Source organism: Molossus molossus, unplaced genomic scaffold, assembly GCF_014108415.1.
Source record: "Molossus molossus isolate mMolMol1 unplaced genomic scaffold, mMolMol1.p scaffold_m16_p_4, whole genome shotgun sequence".
Lineage (NCBI taxonomy): Eukaryota > Metazoa > Chordata > Mammalia > Chiroptera > Molossidae > Molossus > Molossus molossus.
In genome coordinates this window covers 40416828-40438960 of record NW_023425377.1, presented here as the reverse complement: position 1 = coordinate 40438960, position 22133 = coordinate 40416828, and the positions used below count along the sequence as shown (strand labels likewise).

At 43.5% G+C, this 22133-nt stretch overlaps 1 protein-coding gene across 2 annotated transcripts in view; it reads right to left on the bottom strand.

Annotated features, from left to right (window-relative positions):
- Positions 1 to 2366: 2366 nt before the first annotated feature.
- The window catches only part of VDAC1 (voltage dependent anion channel 1), an 87810-nt gene continuing 68043 nt past the window's right edge, over positions 2367 to 22133 (bottom strand). For both annotated transcript variants that reach the window (XM_036240281.1, XM_036240282.1), the window contains exons 2-9: positions 17089 to 17161; positions 16543 to 16592; positions 15721 to 15873; positions 15575 to 15627; positions 9161 to 9388; positions 6310 to 6460; positions 4232 to 4289; positions 2367 to 3337 (exon numbers count right to left, since the gene is read on the bottom strand). In XM_036240281.1, coding sequence (XP_036096174.1) covers positions 3246 to 3337; positions 4232 to 4289; positions 6310 to 6460; positions 9161 to 9388; positions 15575 to 15627; positions 15721 to 15873; positions 16543 to 16592; positions 17089 to 17155 — 852 coding nt within the window. In that variant the 5' untranslated portion in view covers positions 17156 to 17161 and the 3' untranslated portion in view covers positions 2367 to 3245. The remainder of the gene's footprint in view (positions 3338 to 4231; positions 4290 to 6309; positions 6461 to 9160; positions 9389 to 15574; positions 15628 to 15720; positions 15874 to 16542; positions 16593 to 17088; positions 17162 to 22133) is intronic.

Sequence of the window (22133 nt, the reverse complement as noted above, 5' to 3'; positions counted from 1 at the left end):
CAGAAACTCCCAGGGAGTTCCCTTGGGGCTCTGGCACAGTGCTTTGATCTGTATGCTCTGTGAATGTTTCCTTAATAAACATCTATAGTCTTTGAATAATAAAAGTTCCATTGGATCATTTTACAGTAAAATCAGTATGTCACGAAGTAAGACATTTATTGTACCCACAGCTTCACCACTCACTGTGGTCTCTGTCGTTCCCTCAGAAGATTGCTGTTATCCCCCCAGATACAGCTGAGCTGCCTCCGAAGAGAAGGGCCTGTGTTCTCCTGAATCTGGTTTCCCTTAACATTTATCTGGCCCTGGTGACAGCTCTGAAACACACAAACTATGTGGTTAAGAAAACTGAGAAGTCATTCATCCGTTCATTTCCCTAAGCCCACCACAAACCCACATAGACTGAATGGTGCCCTTATTGTAAAGCTTCCAGAGTAGCCAGGGTACAAGTCTTCCCAAGTTACCCTGAAGCTCTCCCTTCTATGAGTACAGAAACCACTGCTCAGTTTAATGAATAAGCTTCTCAATTCTAACTTCTGTTTATTGGAGGATTCAGATTTAAACAGGCCCTTTTCTGTACTAAACACACCTTCAATCCTCTCCTTTGTCCACTTTGTCTCTTCTTCCCCAGATTATTTCAATTCTTACTGGTGAGCTATTGTGAGCGCAAAAGCATTTTACATAACATTCTGTCATGCTGCATACAACAGGCAGATACTTAATTGAAAATGGGGAGGAAAATATTCCCTCATACTCAGAGGGCCCTTTGTACATTTCAAAATATCAATACCAGCCCTGGCTGGTTTGGCTCAGCAGTTAAGAGTGTCAGCCTGCAGCCATGGCCAGTTTGGCTCAGCGGTTAGAGCGTCGGCCTGCGGTCCGGAGAGACCCGGGTTCGGTTCCCGCTAAGGGCACGTACTTCGGTTGCAGTTTGTCCCTGGCCCTGGTTGGTCGTGCGGGTGGCAGCCACTCGATGTCCCTTCACGTCGATGTTTCTCTCTCTCTCTCCCTTCCTCTCTCTCCCTCCCACTCTATCTGTACAAAAAATGGAAAAATATCCTCGGGTGAGGATAAAAAAAAAAAAAAGAGTGTCAGCCTGCAGACCAGAGTCGTGGGTTCGATTCCAGTCAAGGGCACATAACTTGGTTGCGGTTCGGTCCCCAGCATGCCAGGGTCGTGCAGGAAGCAAACCAGTCGATGTGTCTCTCACATCGATGTTTCACTCTTTCTCTCTCTCTCTCCCCTCTCCCTCCTACTCTACTGATAAATGAAAAATATATATATAGGTGTGTGTGTGTGTGTGTGTGTGTGTGTGTATACACATATACATATATACATATATATATCCGTATCCTCAGGTGAGAATTTAAAAAAAAAAGGGTTGGAGCAGTTATAAATAAGTTATGGGGAAGTAATATACAACATGGTGACTATAATTAATGATGATACTGTGTTGTATATTTGAATGTTGCTAAGAGAATAGACCTTAAAAGTTTGGGTTTTTTTATCCTCACCTGAGGACATTTCTCCATTTTTTGTTCAGATAGAGTGGGAGGGAGAGAGAGAGAAACATCGACGTGAAAGGGACACATCAAGTGGCTGCTACTCGCACGACCAACCAGGGCCGGGGACAAACTGCAACCAAAGTACATGCCCTTAGCGGGAACCGAACCCAGGGTCTCTCTGGACCGCAGGCCAACGCTCTAACTGCTGAGCCAAACCAGCCAGGGTGATCTTAAAAGTTCTTATCAAAAGAAGAAAAAATTGTGACTATGTATGGTGATAGATGTGAACTAGACTTATTGTGATGATTTTGCAATATATACAAATATTGAATCATTATATTGTACACATGAAACTAATATAATGTATGTCAATTATATCTCAATAAAAATAAAAATACATTTTAAAGGGGGTTGGGGCTATTCCTGGAGATTTGAAGTGTGAGAGGGATTTGACAGTTTCTCTGTTCCAGCTTTGAAGATGGAGGGGAACACATGGCAAGGCGTGTGGGTGGCCTCCACTTGCTGAGAGTGGCCCCTCACTGATGCCAGCAAGGAAACAAGGACCACTATCCTACAACCAAAAGGAAATGAATTCTGACACAACCATGTGAGCCTGGAAGAGGACCCTACGCTCCAGGTGAAAACACAGTCTGGCTGACATCCCAATGTCAGCATTGTGAGAACCTTCCCAGAGAGCCCCGCCACACCGTGCTTGGATTTCTGACCTTTAGAACTTTGAAATAAATAAATGAGTGTTGTGTTAGCCACTAAATTTGTGATTTGTTATGCAGCAACAGAGAACTAAAAATATCACACACATACACACACACAGAAAAGGAGCCAAAAAACAAGACCAAATGCCCTGTTTATTTACACTTTTATTAATAAAGACAACAGAAGGATGAGGTTTCAATATTTTATTCAAGTTTTATTTTAAGTGATGTTAATTACAGCATTTGAAAGGGATGATCTAATTCCACACAATGGAAGACTCTAAAATGTACCCATTAAACTGCTAAAAAATAAACCGAGTGGCGAAAATACAACAGAAGTCTAATTTAGGTTCCGAGCGTTGTCACCATGTGATTACAGTCACAGACTCTTCCCAGCTTGCAGCTGGAGTTCTTAGAAGCTATTTCATACTCTGATGCAAGGGCAAAAAAACCACAACATGAGAGGGAATTAAGTCCTGAATTATTGGCTTCATCACATCCACCTTCTCCACCCCAAAATGGCACAAAAGAAACAACTACCACACCCTGCAGACTACTTTTGGTGCAAAAGAGGGTGGAAATAGGTTGTGAAGATGTCTAAAAAAAGTCCTGTTAGATGAGTTTGTAAACACCATCAAACAGTGAGCCTCTCTCAGTTAGGGTAGGAAATCAAAGTTCAGTTCTCAGGAAGTCACAATTTCATACATTTAAGCAATACAAATTTACAAAGTGCTTACAAGTCATCAGCTTCCACTTGCAGCCATTTCTAGATAAAAAAGAAACCTAACATCTCTAGAGGGGCTGCCAAGTTCCCCAAAGTCTACAGCTGAAAGGACCTGTTCTGGAATTGGGTTTCTTTTGTACCTCTGAAAGGGTAACACTTTAAAGCTGAATCATCTTTAACCTGGAGGTCTAATGTGATATTTAGCAATACTTGCATCCCAGACATACAACATTAAAAGGTACACTAAATTCTGAAGGTAGCTATGCTGCAAAATAGTTTAAAATTAAACGATTGTACAGTCTTCATTTATGCTTGAAATTCCAGTCCTAGACCAAGCTTGTGGCCACCAGCATTGACATTCTTGCCATCCAACAGAGCTGACAGTGTCAATTTGATACCTGCAGGTGGAAAAATCAGGGAGAGAAAAGGGAGAGAGGTGAAGAGAAGAAAGTTAAGACACTCTGGAGCATCCTGGCAAAACCAAACAAAATTCAAAACCTGTTCCATCCATGTGATCTGGGGCAAAACCACATGGCCCTTCAATCCCTGTTACTTAATGCTATCTGAATAATTAATAGGCAGCCTAGAATGAGCTTATACAATAATCAGTATTATTCCACAGCCTGCCCAAATCCACTCTAGGGATTCCACTTCCTTTTTCCTTTCATCATCTTCTGCTACCATTTGCCACGCGTTAAGCTTCTTCAGCAATAGCCCCTTGAAATGAAACCCCAATCATGAATCAGACACTGAGGTCTTACACTCACATTCACAGCATGTGGGTGTGCGCACACACACACACACAACTGATATTTTCCCTAGAATAGCTTGATTCCGACATCATGTAATCTTAGATTTCTAGGGTTCAAAGGCCCAACTTATCCAAACTAACCCCAAGGTGGTATTAGCTTCAGGGACTGGCCTGGCCAACTGTGCAGAGGAAACCTGCAAACCGGTTTTACCATGAGGATGACTTATGGGCTAGTTTGAAGAATCTAATGGAAATTAGTGTCAAGCATTGTATACACTGGCAGAAAAAAAGGATGGAAGAAAAAAAATAAAATGTAATATGTTAGCTTTGCTCTTCTTCTCTTCTACTTACCACTTCTCCTATTCTCCAAATTATATTATGACTCTGCATACTTTTATAAACATTTCATTATAAAACTTTACAGACATTTACAATGTACAATACGATACAGGCATTTTATAAGCAACAACATAAAGCAGCAAACAAGAACCACAATTTTTTTTAACACAAAGAACTAATTTCACATACAACCAACACATACCTGGCTTTAGTGTCTGAGTGTATCCTAACCCTATCAGGCTGGAGTTGTTCACTTTAGCCTAGTAAAGGGAAACAGAAACACAATGAAAATGTTTAGTTCTTCATGCTTCCTTCCATCTCCAAAATAAATAAGAGCTTTTTAATCAACCAGCTCTGAACTTAAGAATCAAATTCTCTTTTTTCATGACTACTTTGTTTATAGGATTCATTAAATTCACTATGAAATATATCCAATTTGGGATACTGGTCTCAGAAGGAAAACGCAAATAGTCAACACGATTTTCAATTAAAAGGAAGTCATTATTTACATCTGATTCCTGAAGGTGTGAATGCCCAATTTCATCTACACTGAGTAGGTCTGTATTCAAGTTATAACATAAGTACACTTTCATTTATGGGCAGAGAGGAAAAAGGCTCTCTTTATGGAAGATTCTTCAAGATTTACTTGTTGGGATGAGGAAAAACAGCAAATGTGAATTGGGGTTTTGAGGCTTTTTGTGGGGTTGTGTTTTTTTTTAAGAAAACACTATTAGAATTTTTCTCAAAAAAAAGAATTTTCTCTTCATTAAAAAGAGAAGCAAAAAATCACACTGACAGCCCCTGGCCAGTTTGGCTCAAGTGGTTAGAGCATCAGCCTGCAGACCAAAAAGTCTCGGGTTCGATTCTGGTCAAGGGCAATGTACTTCGGTTGTGGTTCGGTCCCTGCCCCTGGTCGAGGTCGTGCGGAAGGCAGCCAGTCTATGTGTCTCTCTCACATTGATGTTTCCGTTTCTCTCTCTCTCTCTCCCCCTCCCACTCTATCTGGGAGAAAAGAAAAAAAAAAATCACACTGACATGAATAAAGTTGAGCACTGACAAGCCTGTGTTTAAAATGGATATTGGAGCAAGAGAATGACCTAGCCACTCACTTCAATTTCAGCAGCCACTTCACATTCAACTTAGTGAATGTTGATTAATAATTAAGTTCATTAAAGCAGTTGAGTCCATAATAATTTTGCCCTCATTCTTCTGCCTGATTTGTGAAGAAATCTGGCTCCCTGACCCCTTTCTGGTGAAATAAAGAGAGGTCATGCGCAGAGCAGGCTCAAGCCACGAGAACACCGAGTCCTGGTAGAAGCTGGGCTGCCAATGTGCATGTTTTCCTGCTTGAATTCTATTTTCAGACCTGACATCTCCCATCAGAACAAGCAGAACAGGGGAAAGGAAGGCCTCCTGGAGTCAGTGCCCTGTCTAGCTGTTCCTTTTTGCTCATCACCCAAAGAACAAGGCCCCTTTCCTTTGTTTTTACATGCCTACCACAAAGGGAGCAAAATGCAGTTCCTATTACAAGAGACTTAAAATGGGTTGTCTGTAAATTACACAAACCAGCCCAGAAAACATTCAGCAACATGAGATTTCCTCATTCTACCCCAAAAGGGGTGCAGCCGCAGTGCCCTATGATGACAGAGACTGAGCTGGACAGGATTTAATGTGAAAACCTGGCAGCAACCCAGGAGCCCACGAGCAATGCTACAGGGTCTGCAAGGTAAGATGCCAACTGCCAGCACCGGGGCCTGTCTTCATAATATGCAATACAGTGCTGGGCAGGAGAATGAGGGGGGAATAAACGCTTAAAACCTTACCAGTCAAGGGAACCCGCTCTGCAGTCTGCAGCATGGAACAGGAACTGGTTGGTGAGAGGAGGAGGCACCCTAGCAAGACAGCCTGGGTCAAATCCAGGCCCTGGCACTTACCCAATGTCTGCCTTGGGCAAGTTACTCAACTTCTCACTTGATCTTAGCCAAAAGGCAATTACTTACTCAACTTCTCTAAGCCTCTGGTTCCTCATTTGTGATAACAGGGATGGAATAATTTTTTTTAAAAGGCACCCACTTCAAATAGGTTGTGTAAGAATACAGTAATCCATATATAAAGGGCTCCGCACAGCACCTGGTACCCACTATTAGCAGTTTCCTTATTTCTAACTCTTTTCACAGTGAGAAAATCTCTAGCCAAAGCATGGAACTCCAGCAGTCCAGAATGACTCTAACCTAAGGGTCAGGTGGGGCCTAGGTGATGCATGACTCCACAGGTACCCACCGAGAAGCACGCATCAGGGTCGATCTGATACTTGGCTGCTATTCCGAAGCGAGTGTTACTGTTTCCTGCTGTCCAGGCTAGATTAACAGCAGTCTCCAACTTTTTATTCACCTTCTGATAAATGGAGCCACCAAACTCTGTCCCGTCGTTTCTGCAAACAAGCACAGCACAGATGCCAAAACTGCCCAGGAAAACAGGTTAGAGCAGGGGCAGAGCTGCCCAAGTCAAACAGAGGGCAGGGATGCTGTAAAAGGACTCACCTGATCACAAAACAGGTACCAAATTACAGGAAGCCTGATTGGAATGGAACAGACACCAAAGTTGGGAGGTTCAGAGGAAGGAACAGCACCCAAAGGCAGCTCAGTCAGCTCCTCAGGCTACACTGAACATGACATTTGCTTCCAAAATATTCTTTAAAAATAGATGCAGCAACTAGGGCATTAGGATTCTGGATTCTGAGTGATGTCTTTCTTCTGCTGCTAATGTTATTACTTTTATAAATGCTTCTATCATAAAATGGTAAGAAAGGGGAAGCAAATGAGACGAGAACACAGGCAGAAATGGCAAGCAAGGCTGGGCCAGTGTTCCTCAGGAGTCAGCCTATAACCTTTAGCACCACCAGCTACAGCCACTGCTTGGGGGGCCACAGCCAGAACTGACCAGCTCCTTGGATGAGAAGTGATTACAAGAATGCTTAACCTACATTCAGACTGGACCACCTGTGCATACTGTGGGTCCATGCAGCAACATCTACGATTCTGGTGGGATTTGAAAAAGAGCTACTTGCTACTCACAAAATGTTTCTGGTCTTTCAAAATGGAAATGAAACCCCGCTGGCCAGACTCCTTTCTCTCTTCTAAACACACCATTCTGACTACAGCCTCTGGGAATAAGCCCTTCCCCTCCCTGACATTTTCAACATAAACAACACTGTCTAAGTTCTGCCTCATCATTTTGGGTGTTTCCAGTGGAAATGGCATTGGAAACTGTTCAGGAAGAGCTCACGTGCTTTGGAATCCAGGGCTCAGAACTCACTAACCCAAGAACAAACTGTTGCTCTTTCATTGCAAACTCTGCTTCTCACCAATACGCTCTACCTAAAGCAGGTGCTCATTAAATACATTCTAAATTCTTATGTTTTGCCCTAAAATTCAGCCAGACAGACTTCCAGAAACTACAGGCACTACCTGACTCACAGGGAATCCTGACTTCTTCAGGAAGTCCAAGCATACTATAAAACAGCAGCTTGTTAAAAGTAATAGATTTGAGTGGCTTTCGTATAGCTCAAATGGGGATATTTTCTTGGGCTTAAATGTGTTTTCAAGAAAACGTCAGATTTTTCAATATATTCTAAAACTGGCAACACAGCCTTCCCTTACTGCGCTCTCAAAACCATAAGGAAGGGAACTCATTCAAATTCATCTCTATGAAGCACAAAGAGCATCTGTTACACATCTGGGCCTCTCTTTAGGCACAGGGCAACCTAGATTAGCTGTGTCAGCTGATTAAATGCCAGGTCCCAAAATAAACCATGTCCACTTAAAAATCTTGAAGCTCAGATACATGGGGAAAACAGAAAACAACCATTGTTCTTCCTAAGCTGGTGCCAATCCCCAATTCCAAACCAAAAAAAAAACCCTTTCCATTTCAGTCAGAACTCTAAATTAAAAACACTTCTATGCCCGTGATATTCTCCTATGACTTTTATATGTTACCTTTTTAAAATTTCCATAACCTTTTTGCCCCTTCATTGGTTTACATGAGTCTCACCACATGTACAGACTCGTGTGACCACCACCACCACCAGGATACAGAACAGTCCCACCACCCCTTCGTAGTCCCAACCTTCCCCACCCCCCCAAACCTCTGGACTTCCATCCCTACAGATTTCCTGTGACTTTTTAGTTTTAAAGACTCAAAATGTATTCATATTTATTTATTATGTTATTTTTCTTAATTATAGAAATTTCCTCAAAAAAAAAAATTATTAATGGAAATGGGATTCATTTAGACACTAATACCATTTACTTGTCTTTAAGTTTAAGAAGTCTCTTCTTGCCCTGGCCGGTTTGGCTCAGCAGTTGGAGCATCAGCCTGTGGACCAGAGAGTCCTGGGTTTGGTTCCTGCTAAGGGCATGTACCAAAAATAAAAAGTCTCTTCTTTAGTGACCTCTAGTGGAAAGAAAGAAACTGGTCAAGCTGCACCCTGCTTGTGCCACCGATTAGTTCATGTCCACCAGGACTTCACAGATGACATTTTTGCTTCCCTTAACCTAAATCAGCACTTCAACTCTCAAGCTGGACAACACAGGGGCTCTCTCTAACCTAACCTATAATTTTCTCCTCCCTTCACTAGAATGTCCAGAAGTTAATAAAGTTTTAAATGCCCCACTGTGCAAAGAGGACACTCTGTATTTAATTGAGAAAACCATCTCCTCATTCGTCTCCTGTGTCTAGGTTCCATTAAGCACAGCAAACGAATCCTCACAGGCAACACAGAGAAAAAGAGAGAGAGCTACACCTTTCCCCCAAAAGGACCTAAAACCAAAAGGACCTCCAGTGTCCAGAAAGCTGCAGGGAAGGGACACTCCTCTGAACTGATAGCATGTCCTTGCTGTCACTGATCAGTCCTTCTGTGTGTACCAGGGACATTTACTGTTCATAGAATACAAAGAACCTAAGCCACTTCAGGAAACAGGTAGGCGGGAAACAAAAAAGTGGCAGCAGTCCATATGGCTCATCTGATTCCAACAAACTCACTTTATAGTGATTATAAACTGAGCTTAGGAACAATTACGAAGAACAACCCCCCTACTGCACACACTCGCGTGCCCACCTCACACACACTTACACATTAGTGTGAAGCTGGAATTCATCAGTCTTGTAGCCAACCGCAAAGTTGCTCTGGGTCACTCGAGACTTCGCCGTCTCAAAATTCATCTGGTAGCCAGCCAGCCAGCCCTCAAAACCCAGCACCAGGGCGCCCCGGATCGAAGGCCCGGCGATGTCGAAATCCACGTCGCAGCCCAGGTTGATGTGCTCCCGCTTATACCCTGTCTTGATTTTAGCATTTTTTTTCCTAAAGGAAAAGAAATTGTATTAAAATCAGAAGCTAACTCACCTTGAGACAATCATGCCAAAAAAATTTGTTAAACCCCAGTTTCATTCGGGGGGCGGGCACAGTCAGGGCCCCAAATCTCCCGTAAGCATAAGCAGCTGCTGTGCCATAATAGGCAGAACACAACCCGCTTCCACCATCCAGTATGCAGAAACACCCCAATAACCATGTGAGCACACGAGCTTGAAAATAAGCACGAAGTCATTTTCTTTCACTGTCCTCTCCCTGCGTTTCACATGGCGGCCAACACAGGCATTTGTTAGGTGAAGACCCCCCTGTAATTATGAAACAGGAGCATCTGAATTATCTTCCAAGACTGGGGTCAAGATATACATGTCATGAAAGCACTATCTAAATAGCAGCTCTTAAAGAGACAGTCATTTTCTAACTTTGTGGCTCACTTAGATAAAAAAGAAACAAATACTAGATCTTGTCTAAGTAAATACAATGATTAGACATTTCAGAGAACTTGGTACTGGTATGGAATCTAGGGCACTGCAGTCACAGGGGCCAGGAAGCCCCCAGGTCTAGTCTGCTGATCTCGAATTTGTGTGTGTGGCCAGATCAGTGCCTCCCTTGCCCGTGATTCAAGACCCAGCATTCCTCAGGAAGGGCAGGTGAGTTGTGTCACCTCCAAATATATTATCGCCATGCCTTTTACAGGAAGTCAACATTGGAGACAAGATCACTCTATCAAATAATATTTAGACTATTTGCACCTGATTGTTTCTGTCATTCATCTACACAATGAACATCTCACGGACAGCAACCTGCATTCTCAGCAGAGACCATGGGAGAAAGATCTGCTCAGAGGCCCCAGGACTGCAGAGCCCTGTCCAGCCCAGCTGCATTCACACTGAGATGAAACTTCCCCAGCACCCAGCCTGTGGGTCCTAAATATCAGTCCCTCCTACAAGGACCCGGTGCTCCTCAGAGAAATAGTTGGTTACAGGTCAGGGCAGGAAACGTGCAAGGTGAGCTTGAGGCATCTATCAAATCTTCAAGACTACATATTGGGGCTGAGGCAAAAGGCCTTGAGAGCTAACCTGAAGAGACCCCCAAGGGCTTCAAACATGGGGCAATGTGAGCATTATTAAAAACATAAGCAATGGATTGAAATATATCAAATATGTTTAAATCAATGAACTCATAACAACAAAACACACTCATTAGCTTCAGAGGCTAGAGAACCAATTTGTAACTTTGAAAAGAATAAATAAAAAAGGAATCAAACATTTATTCCACTCTCCCTATACTAACTATATCTCAAGGTAACTAAATAGCTGAGAATTTCTCTTTACTGAAATACTCCAGCTAACAAATAAGAAAGAATCATGACCAATTTGAAACCTTTAATGAATGAATCATAAATAGCACTAAAATGCAAAGAGAAAACCAGACCTTCTTTGTGCATCCCAATGGACACGTACAAAACCATATATTTTAGCAGCCCCTCCCCCAGGAATATAATAAACAGGATGAAGCCTCTAGACTTACCAAGTCACGGGAAATATGGGGGACAGGGGAACAAGTTAATGACACCACAGAGATGAAAACAACAAAATTTATATGTAGTTCTATAGGACAAATGATCTAGTTTCAACAAAAAAATAGCAAGGGGAAAAATAACAGAGAAGAGAACCCAAAAACTAGAACGAGATTTAGGCCCTGGCCGGTTTTGCTCAGTGGTTAGAGTGTCAGCCCGTGGACCAGAGAACCCAGCGTTCGATTCCCACTAAGGTCATGTACCTCAGTTGCAGTTTGTCCCCGGCCCCCGTTGGGGTCCTGTGGGTGGCAACCACTGAATGTGTCTCTCACATCAATGTTTCTCTCTCTATCTTCCTTCCTCTCTCCTTCCTGCTCTATCTAAAGATCAATGCAAAAATGTCCTCAGGTGAGGATTAAAAAACATAAAATAAAACAAGATTTAGGAGCCATAAGAACCAATTTTTGCAATGTTGCATGGACAGTTTTTGATTCTATAAAAATATTTTCATGAAATTATGCAATTTGAACAGATTATAGATTTTACAATTTTAAGGAATTGTGATTTTTTACAATGTAGTGATATGGTTATGCTTTTGCAAAAAGGAATCTTATCATTTAAAATGCACATTAAAATATTTGCAAATGAAATTATGTGATATGTTATTTACCTCAAAATAATCTGTAGGTGGCAGGGGTTAATTATGGATGTATAAATAAAACATGATTGACCATGAGTTGATAATTATTAAGGCTGGATGACAGGAACATGAGAAGGGTTCAATATACTTTTCTGCATTCTTTTGTATGTTTGAATTTTTTCATAATAAAAAATGTGAAGGTTAAAATCCCAAGTGCTCAGTGAGACAAGAATTCCAGAGGTCATAGTTGAAATAATGCCAATACCTTCCCAAGTGACAATGAACCTTGCAACTTTTGTTCAAGTTGCTTCTGCACATTTTCCCAAGCTCTGAAGGAAAACCAATCATCTCTCGATAAGAAAAACTCAAACCTATTTTGGTCTGCCTGCTCTTTGTGGGAAGCAGCCTGAATTTGGCGAAACTTCTAATTGGCACCAGGCTGGGTAGGATGATTGATGAAAGCACAGCTGCTCAGAGGCTGACATTTAGAAAGAGGGAGACCAAGAAATATAAAAAGTGGGCATCTTGTAACAAATAGGTAAAAAGCTGCTGCTGACCATCAAGTGTGACGCCTGTGGCAGGGCCGCTCACCACTGGGGTGCACCAGCTGCCATGGACACTGTACACAGCACCTCCACACAGTGTCTCACTGGGCTCTGGCCAAGGACACAAGGTCCCCAGAGACTGGGCAGTGCTGGGGCAGTGATTCAAGTTTCTCTCCAGGTCTCTGATCTAATGTAGCATTCCACTCCTCACTATTTAAACAGTGGTGCTAATTTGACAAGCACCTGAGAAAGGCATGACTCTGATTTGTGGTTAACAAGCTGGCTTTATCTGTGTTAGGTACTCAGTGTGGGTGCTGGTCCCCATATGAAGTCTGCAACCTCATCCAGATGTGGTCTGTACTCAGCTCCTATGGAAGCCAGGATGCTTTCCCAGATTACACCCTGCAGTAGCTTTGGAAAGCCAGCTTTCATTTCCAATCTTCATCAAGTCATCAAAACTTTCCTCAGATACCCAGTAGAATGTGTACACCTTACACCCACAATCTTGGTTTCAAAACACCTTGTTCAATAAAAGAAACCAAGGCTTTTGGAGAAATGGCTGATAGCAGAACCAGGGAAAAGCAAGAAGCTGAGCCTGGAACATCTTCTGAAAAAGTGCTAAAAAAAAAAGATAGAGGCTTGTCCAAAATACATAGGATGTCAACTTGAAGGTACTCCCAATGGCCATATCTAGGGGCGATATGAGTAAGAAAATAAATTATAGTAACGGATTATAACCCATAGAATAAATGTGTACAAACCCATACTGATATAAATAAATAATTGGTAAAATAAATGGAAAAGAAAAGCTCTTCCTCATAGTTGAATCCCAATTAATAAATGTAGAAGAAATTATGGGAACAGGAAATCACCATTTGCCAATCATAACTGTTACAGGCAAGCATAAACAAAGGATACTAATATTTGTGAGTCAAAGTATAAACAGAATATTTGCAGTCTCAAAGTATCTCCCCACAAGATACTTATTATTTACAAAGAGAAAAAAATAGTGGCTTTATAGAGAAATCTGGCTAACACTACTTTAATCAAGTGATGAAAGTCAATGTCACCAGTAGTGAGGCTTATTGACATACATACACCTGCTGATATCATGCACCACAATGGACACAACACAACAGCACTTCCATGGTTGCCAAAACTGCATAACCTGAGTTTAACCATGAGGAAACATCAGACAAATACAAGTTGAAGAATTCTACAAAATAACTGGCTAGTCCTCTTTAAAAGTGTCAAGGTCACGAAAGACAAAGAAAGATTGTTCCAGATTAGAGGAGACAAGGGAGAGTTGACAACTAAATGCAATGTTGTAGTTCCCTAAACTGGATCACAGACCACACATGCGGCACCAGGTAGGACAACAGACTAGTTAGCAGTCTAACAGCAGCATAGTTTCCTGGTTCTGATCGTTATATCTTTACAAGATATTAACATTAGAAGAAACTCTACACACTATTTGTGCAACATTTTTGTATATGTTAAGCACAAAATATTTCAAAATAAAAAGTTAAATTAAATAAAAACCTTTTCTTTTATGTGTATTAGTGCGCAATCCAGAAATTTCTCTGCACATCTCCCAAAGGTAGTGGAAAATCCCTAATGAACTCCAAAGTGTGCCACCTAGGGCAGCAAGCAACGTCCTAGCCAGCAAAGTCAAGCATGTGGGCATATCCAGCAGCCCCGCGTCCTAGCAGAGGCTCTCTCTGGTAACTTCTCCCATCACAACAGGGTGCTAGGCAAGAAATGGACAAGCAGGAAACTCCAGCAAAGATAAGAACAAGAGTCAATTCAGCTCCTGGTCAATGGTCTTCAGATCATCCATAACCAAGTTATAAAAAGACTAAAACCACCCTGGCCAGTTTGGCTCAACAGCTAGAAGGTCAGCCTGCAGACCAAAGGGTCTCACGTTCGATTCTGGTCAAGGGCACGTACCTGGGTTCCAGGTTTGATCCCCATCCCAGGTCAGAGTCGTGCATTAGGCAACATTCAATCAATGTTTCTCTCTCATATAGATGTTTCTCTCTCTCTCTCTCTCTCTCTCTCTCTCTCTCTCTCTCAGACAGCTCTCTCTCTCTCCTCTTCCCTCCCTTCCACTCTCTCTTTTTCTTTTTTTATTATTCTCTGTCTTTTTTTTTATCCTCACCTAAGGACATTTTTTCATATTTTTGTTCAGATAATATGGGAGGGAGACAGAGGAAGACAGAGAGAGAGAAACATCGACGTGAAAGGGACACATTGAGTGGCTGCCACCCACATGACCCAACCAGGGCTGGGGACAAACTGCAACCAAGGTACATGCCCTTAGCAGGATCCGAACCCAGGTCTCTCTGGACCGCAGGCCGACACTCTAACTGCTGAGCCAAACCAGCCAGGGCTCTCTTAAAAAATCGATAAAAAAAAACCCTCAGGTAAGGATTAATTAAACAAAAATTAAAATTAAAAAAAATAAGAATATAACCTCCAGAGGCAGGGGCCCTGTCTCCCCAGCCCCTTGAAGTCACCCTGTACCCAGTACAGAGTCTGAACTCAGAAGATCCTCCCTTTAATAAACACCTGTCAGGGGTTGTGCAGTAGTAAAGGGTAAAAGGGGCCAAATATATGGTGATGGAAGATGATTTGACTTGGGGTGGTGGGCACACAGTGCAATATACAGATCACATGCCATAGAAATATACACTTAAAACCTATATAATCTTACTAACCAATGTCACTCCAATAAATATCTGTATCTATATATATTTAAAAAAAAAAAATGTCAGAAGGGTAAAAAGAAAGAAGAAAGGGGAAAACAAGATAGAATGGCAAAAAATAAAATTCATAATGCTACTGGACTGTATACTTAAAAATGACTGAGATGGTAAATTGTATAGGTGTATTTTACCACAACTTTTAAAAATTAAAATATGAAATTCAGTACATGCCCTTGAGCCTGTCATCACCATGCAAAATAGCCTTCCCCTGGTCTGGGAGACCCGCTACTCTGAGCAGGACAAAGAGAATGTGTTCTAGAAGAGAAGGATTCCTTCTAGCCACCGTGAAAAGTGCCCAGCAGAGAAGGCAGACCAGCACCCACCTTGCCTCCTGATGTGCCCAGTAACCACCGGGCCTAACCTGTTTGCGGCTGGAGAGCCTGGAGCAAATAGTGTAGCCTCAGGAGCCACCTCACAGTTAAGCCCATATACTCTCAGTGTCCCTAGGAAGCTGGGAGAGGGCTCTCCACATCTGAAAAATGGGGCTGGTACCAGAGACCAGTTAGCCCCTGCTTCCAAACACTGCCCGCTGGCCTACAGCCTCGGCCACTTACGTTACCAATAGCCTCACTCCCATGAAACAGAGCGGAACTGGACCAGAGATCCTACAGCCTCCATTGCTGAGGCTAGAACAATAACAGGCAGCATAGAATATTACCATAAAACATCGCTAAATACCCTTGCAGAGAAAACAGATGAGATTCTTACCCAGTATTTGGTGAGAAGGATGAATCAAAGGTCAGCTTCAATCCACGTGCAAGCTAAACAGAAAGGAAATTTGCCAGTATGTTTAGTCATAAGGCAGGCCAGCAGAAGTCAATTAATAAAACTGTCTTTTTGCAGGTGACCATTACCTGATCTTCCACAGTGATCTCCGTGCCTAGTGTATTGTCCGTGTTCCATTTCTCCGTAAACGTCAGACCGTATTCAGTCCACCGGTACTTGGTTTCCAGACTGCCCGTCACTTTGGTGGTCTCAGTGTTGGCTGAACCTGAGCTTGTAAATTCCTTTAAAGGAGAGAGTCATGGCCTGCATACCAGCACTGCGCTTCGCATCATCCCGCCCTTACACAGACCGTACTTCCCTTTATGCAAGAGGTGACACCCTGAACGTGTGGAGCAAAAGTTAATTCTATAATTCATTTAGATATTTAATGAATGGGGAGGGGTCTGCTAATTAAAAGAATTCCTGGGGGATTCCCTATCAGGAGACAGCACCCTTCCTCCCTGTAACTTTATTCTGTACAGGAAAGCACTGCTCCTTCCAACCTGCCTCCAGCCCAGTACAGAGGAAAAGCACTGAGCTGAAGTTGACACTGCAGTAATTCAACCCCCAAATTTCTTCCAACAATTACCACATGCACAATCTAAATCAGACTACTAAGATTTTTCAAAATAATTATGGAGCAGTGAATACAGATCAATTATGAAATAAGAAACACAAGGACAAATAAAACTGACACCAGCCCTCTATACCTGTATTAACAGCTGCTAAACTGAGGACCTATTCATGTGGTTCGCCAAGGCCACCCATCCCACAGAGGATGCAATAAATGTGACAACTACAAACTGCCACAAACAAAAAAGTCGCTTCATTTGACTCTGTCACTCAGGACATGGCAGTTATTTATTGATCTACAATAAATACCCATGCTCCATGAGGACCAGACAACTTACCAGTCCATTCTCAGATTTTGTTTTCAAATCAAGTTTTATTAAGCCAAACCCTAAAGAAAGAAGATGACAACTGTTAATAGGTTAAGTAATTCGAGAGCAGCATCTCTGCCTCCCTTGTGCTATTTCAAAACGCAGAAGGCATCTGTCTGCGCTGCTGCCTGCGTGTGTGCGGAGCTCAGCTGCCACGGCACAGCAGCAGAAGAACAGGTGCGGGCCCCACCTGGCCTCCACCTGCGCTGCCAGCAGTCTGAGAAAAAGGTGCATGACAGCATGGGCACGTGCCTGAGGATGGGTTAAATTTAGAACTGGCACGCCACTGAGGCAGCATCCAGGGCTGCTCCCCACCTGGGAGAGAAAACAAGAATGTCCACTTGCCCTACTGGGTGCACAACCAAAACTGCTTTCCAAGCCACAGCCAGCTTATCTTTCTTCCCTGATGTGAAGGTTCTGAGAATTGACTGACCCACATCTCTTAACCTATGATGGGCAAAATCCCAAACATGCCAACCCAGTCTGAGCTGAAAGGCCACTCCATGCAATACTCACCGTAGCCCTTGGTGAAGACGTCCCTGGCAGATTTGCCAAGGTCAATATACGTGGGAGGCACAGCCATCTTCTGCTACAATAGAAGAACCACCAGAATAAACACATTGGTAATTATGGAAATTAGTTTTCCATCAATAAAAATTGTTAGGTATAATTAACAACTAATAAAACACATCAACACTGAATTCCAGGGACCTTGTTCTCTCGGTGTAGACAGAGAAGCCTGTGCTACCTCATGTTCTTTTTGTGGCCAGAGCTTGAGACACCCGGTAAGTTTTTGTTGACAGCAGATCAGCCTGACTTTAGACCTCTTCTCCTCAGGACTGAGCACAGGCCCAGCACATAGAAGGAGTCGGTACATATTTGCTGAATGAATTAATTGTCAAAGACACATTTCCATGAACCAGCTACTTTACTGAATTGCAGAACTCTTGCCAATTAAATATAACATCTTACAAAATTTCGACTGCTAGGGTATTAAATGCACTGAATAGAAATCAGAGCTTTTCATGGCAACCTATTTTCCATATGGGTTTGATTTCATTAATTCGACAAATATTAATGGTGTACTTAATATGTGCCAGAATGGACCCAACTTTTCACAGAATTTTTGCATTTTAGGAGAACCTACTTTTAGAGTATGTTACTCACAGGGGACAGAGTAAACCTAACTGATCAGGTAACTCTTCACATGAAAGGCAATGAAAGCACATCTTCCCCCCAATTTTTTTTTTTTTTTTTATCCTCACCCGAGGACATTTTTCCATTTTTTGTTCAGATAGAGCGGGAGAGAGAGAAAGAGGAAGAGAGAGAGAGAGAAACATCGATGTGAAGGAACACATCGAGTGGCTGCCACCCGCACAACCAACCAGGGCCAGGGACAAACTGCAACCGAGGTACGTGCCCTTAGCGGGAACCGAACCCGGGTCTCTCTGGACCGCAAGCCGACACTCCAACCGCTGATCCAAACCGGCCAGGGCTTCCCCCAAATTTTAATTCAAGCAAACATTTATTGAGCTCCAATGTGACTTTACTTTTTTAAAACCAACTATCAAAGTACTACTTGGGATTGCTGCATATCACTAAGTCAGTCAACAAGCATTTATAAAGTACCTCGGTATTCAAGGAAGGCGAGCAATTCAAACAGTCCTTCCCTCACAGACCACAGTAGTCCCTAGGAGGCTCTACTTGGACACATTTTGTACACAGAATTAAAAACCTAAAGCCACATAGCATCATCTTCTGCATCTTCTCCGTCTCCAGTCTTCAGCCATAAATTCAATTAACCAGAGGATGGTTCCATTATTTTGTAAAACACAGCATACCTAAATCACCAACCTGACTCTGCTGACACCCCACTTGAAGTCACATATACTCACACAAATAAACACTTACATGGCATGTTCCTGGTAAGGGGGAATCCACTGAAAAGTGGCACAAGGATCCCAGGGGAACAATATCACAACTGAAGTCCCATTCCTGGCCAAAGCCAACTTCAAAGACATTGCAGGGGCACTTTGTAAAAGAAACAAGTATAAACTTCTACAAGTTTACATTATAAAACTGTGGTCCAGCCCTGGCCAGTTTGGCTCAGCGGTTAGAGCATCAGCCTGCGGTCCAAAAAACTGTGGTCCAGGTCCTATTTTACTCTTTTCAGAGGTTTTGCTAATTCTGCCCCGACCCACTTTTGTGTCAGAGCAGAGAGGAGCAGCCCAGTGAGCTGTTTACGCTATCCTATTTTTGTTGCTGTTATTTCTTACACATGATTAGTCTGGAACCATGGGCAGCTCAGTCCACATTAGGGTCAGGGCACAAAGAACATAGGAGAAGATTCATTTAAGGCTACCCCTACGGGCTCTTTTAAGTCTGCAAACTCCCCTTCCACCCCAAACAAATTCCATAGGCATACCCACCCCAGTGACAGACCAGAAAACCATCCACCTGGTCCTCCAAAATATCCCCAGCCTAAGGCATATGCCCCAGCATGGCCCCTTCTCAGAAGAAGCAATGAAACAACCCTGGATACATCTCAGCAAGCCTCCTAGAACATTCTCCACCCCACCAGCACTAGCAGGTATCAGTGGACTGAGCATCCCTCTTCAGTGCTGCCTCCTCCCCAGCTGGGCCCCAAACTCAACCCCGGAGTGAGGGGGAGAGCAGTCCAGTGGTATTATCTCTGGATCAGCTAAAAACCTCCCTGCACCCACAGGCCAGGGCCTTCCCTAGTACCCTCCCCTGGTTCCAGGACCAGCCTCACCAGACACAGCAGCTTTCACATCTGGATAGGTCCACCCCCACCCCCAGGGAAAAGGCAGAACACTCATCATTAATGTTCCCCCAAATGCCCTCACATCACTAATCCCCAAAACCGAATAGGCAAAGCCACCTGTCAAAAAGCAATCCACACACAGCAAACATCACCCTGAGTGCAAGGCTACTAAGGAGATTAACCTCCAAAGACAAGGGCGTTGGGACAGCAGAGGTAGCCAGGCCCTCCTTGTGGCTCCAACTCAGCACCAAACCCACTCCTGGACCAGAGGTACCACCCACCAAGAGGGCAGGAGGACGACTCCCCTTCACTAAGGCCCCCCAAGTGCCGTGAGCTGTAGCTTCCCCTTCTTTCTGCGCAGTCCTCCTCCTTCCCCACCCTGTCCCCCGCTGCACTTATTTCAGGAAAGGCCTGAGGCCGCTTTGCCTTTCTGAGCAGCTCAGCTTTTTTACAACTGCAAACATCAGCCAGAAAATGCCCCTTTTACACAGTTCTCAGCACACACTTCAGGAACAATTTTATTGTAGAAATAATGTTTCCATTCATGTTTTTCAGGCCAGCACTAGAGGGAGGAGAATTCAGCATTCTACTTTCTCATTTAATTCCCCGCCTGCGCTAACTTGGAGGCTGAACCCTGGCCCTGGGCCCTCCCTCCGCCCTGCTCAGCTCTCCATCTGTCCCTACAGCATCCCAGAGGCTGAGCATGAAGCAGGGCACTCTGACATGGGCAAAGCAGCCAGCCCTGAACAGGTGGAAATCAGAATGCTGTCTGGGGAAGACAGGACCCCAGGTCTGTGCCTGAGTGATGGCTTCAAGCCTTAGGAGCACAGCTCCCAAGGATAACTGGGAAGTGAGAGATGGGCAGGGCCAGCTGAGCAGACCTGGCTGCAGTCACCAATGACTTTGAGAAGGACCAATAAATTACACTAGGAGACTGGAGTCTCTGGTTCCCCTCCACTGCCTGCCAGCCTACCTACCCAACTATTCTCTGGCTGACCTTGAACAATTATGCAAGCTCCACTCCAGCTCAGGAATGAAAATCCAGCCCATACTAGAAGCTCAGAGGGGAGAGATAGTATATCACCCGGCATGGTCTGCATAATACTTACATAACCTTCATCTTGGGGGGACATATCCTCCTTGACTTGGCAGCTGCATGGCAGTGTCAGCTGCTCTGCTCCCAGTCCCCCTATTACCCCCACAAATGCACACCTACCCCCAAATCACACCCTTGAACTCAAAGAATCCCAGAGCCTGCCATGCATAAATTTACCAAAACATCGAAAAAGCTATGTGTACAAAGATGCCAAGGCCTGGCACATAGTAAGTATTCAATAATGAATAAATGTGCAAGGAGCATCAAAGTGTTTTTATAGTAGGAAAAAAGCAGAAACCAAGTATCTGACAATGGGAACTAAGTAGATGACAGTGTAACCAGGAAGCAGGAGCTCCCACTCCAACACCACCAGGTATAGGGATGAGGAAACCCACAACAAGCACCCCTACCCCCACCTTGGCCTGCGGAGATCTGAACTCAGGATGAAGAGACCAGGTGCCTTGCGAAGTGAGCACTGCTGCTATGACCTCAGAACCAAGCATGGATTTTATTCTAAGGGCCTTGGGGAGCCACTTCAGAGTGACTGACATGCCTGTGTTTGGGAAGCTCACTCAACCAACAGATTAGCAAACATAAGTGACAATATCAACTACTGGTGTGGAAAATGGTCACTCCCATTCATGCCAAGTGGGAATTCTGGGTACAGTACAGCCTTTTTGAAGGCAACTGCTGGCAGTACCTAAGTGGGCATGCATTAACCATGGGGGCAATTCTACTGCTAGGGACCCACCCACTATAGTCTCCATGGCAACCAAAGATGGGTACACGAGGATGCTCACTGCAGTGTTATTTCTAACACAAAACTCAGAAGCAACCTAATGTCCATCAATAGGCAAATGAATGAATAAAAATTAGGCACTTGCAAACTAAGGAGCATCATGTGGTAAGCAAAACGAATAAAATGAATTTATGCATGGTGGCACAGAAAGCTATCTATGATATTGCCAAATGAAAAAAAGCAAGTCAAAAAAGAAAATTTGTAGTTCCATGGAATTAGAGGAAAACCTTTTCACACACACATCTTTACATGTTCACGCATTTGTGAATGAATCTGAGCCAATCTGCAAATGTGGCTGCCTCAGAGCTGCTTCTGGAAAGGAAAGGGGGTTTAAGGAAGGAGTGAAGTTAAAATAGGATTTTCACGCAGCCGGTGTGGCTCAGTGGCTGAGTGTTGACCCATGCACCAAGAGGTCACCGGTTTGATTCCTGGTCAGGGCACATGCCCTGGTTGAGGGTCCAATCCCCAGTGAGGGGCAGGAGGAAGCCAATCGATGTTCTCTCTCATTGATGTTTCTATCTCTCTCTCCCTCTCCCTTCCTCTGTCTCTAAAATCAATAAAGAAAAAAAATTTTTTTAAATAGGATTTTCACTTTTTATTCTACCCCAATATTTAAGTTGTTTGTATATGTTGATTTTTTTCAAAGACAGAAAATTTAAAAATCCAACCAATGTGTCTGAAATTGAGCCACACTGCCTTTGCAACGCCACAAGTCACATTCTAAAAGGCTGTTGCAGCAGAAGAGCCAGAAGGAAAAACTACCTAAAAGATGTCAACACTAGTTCCAAGATCCAAACCACACTGAGATGGCAGGGTTAACAGGCAAGGCCAGTAAGTGGCACATTCTACTCCCAGGTGACCACCCGTGGCTTTGGCCACCC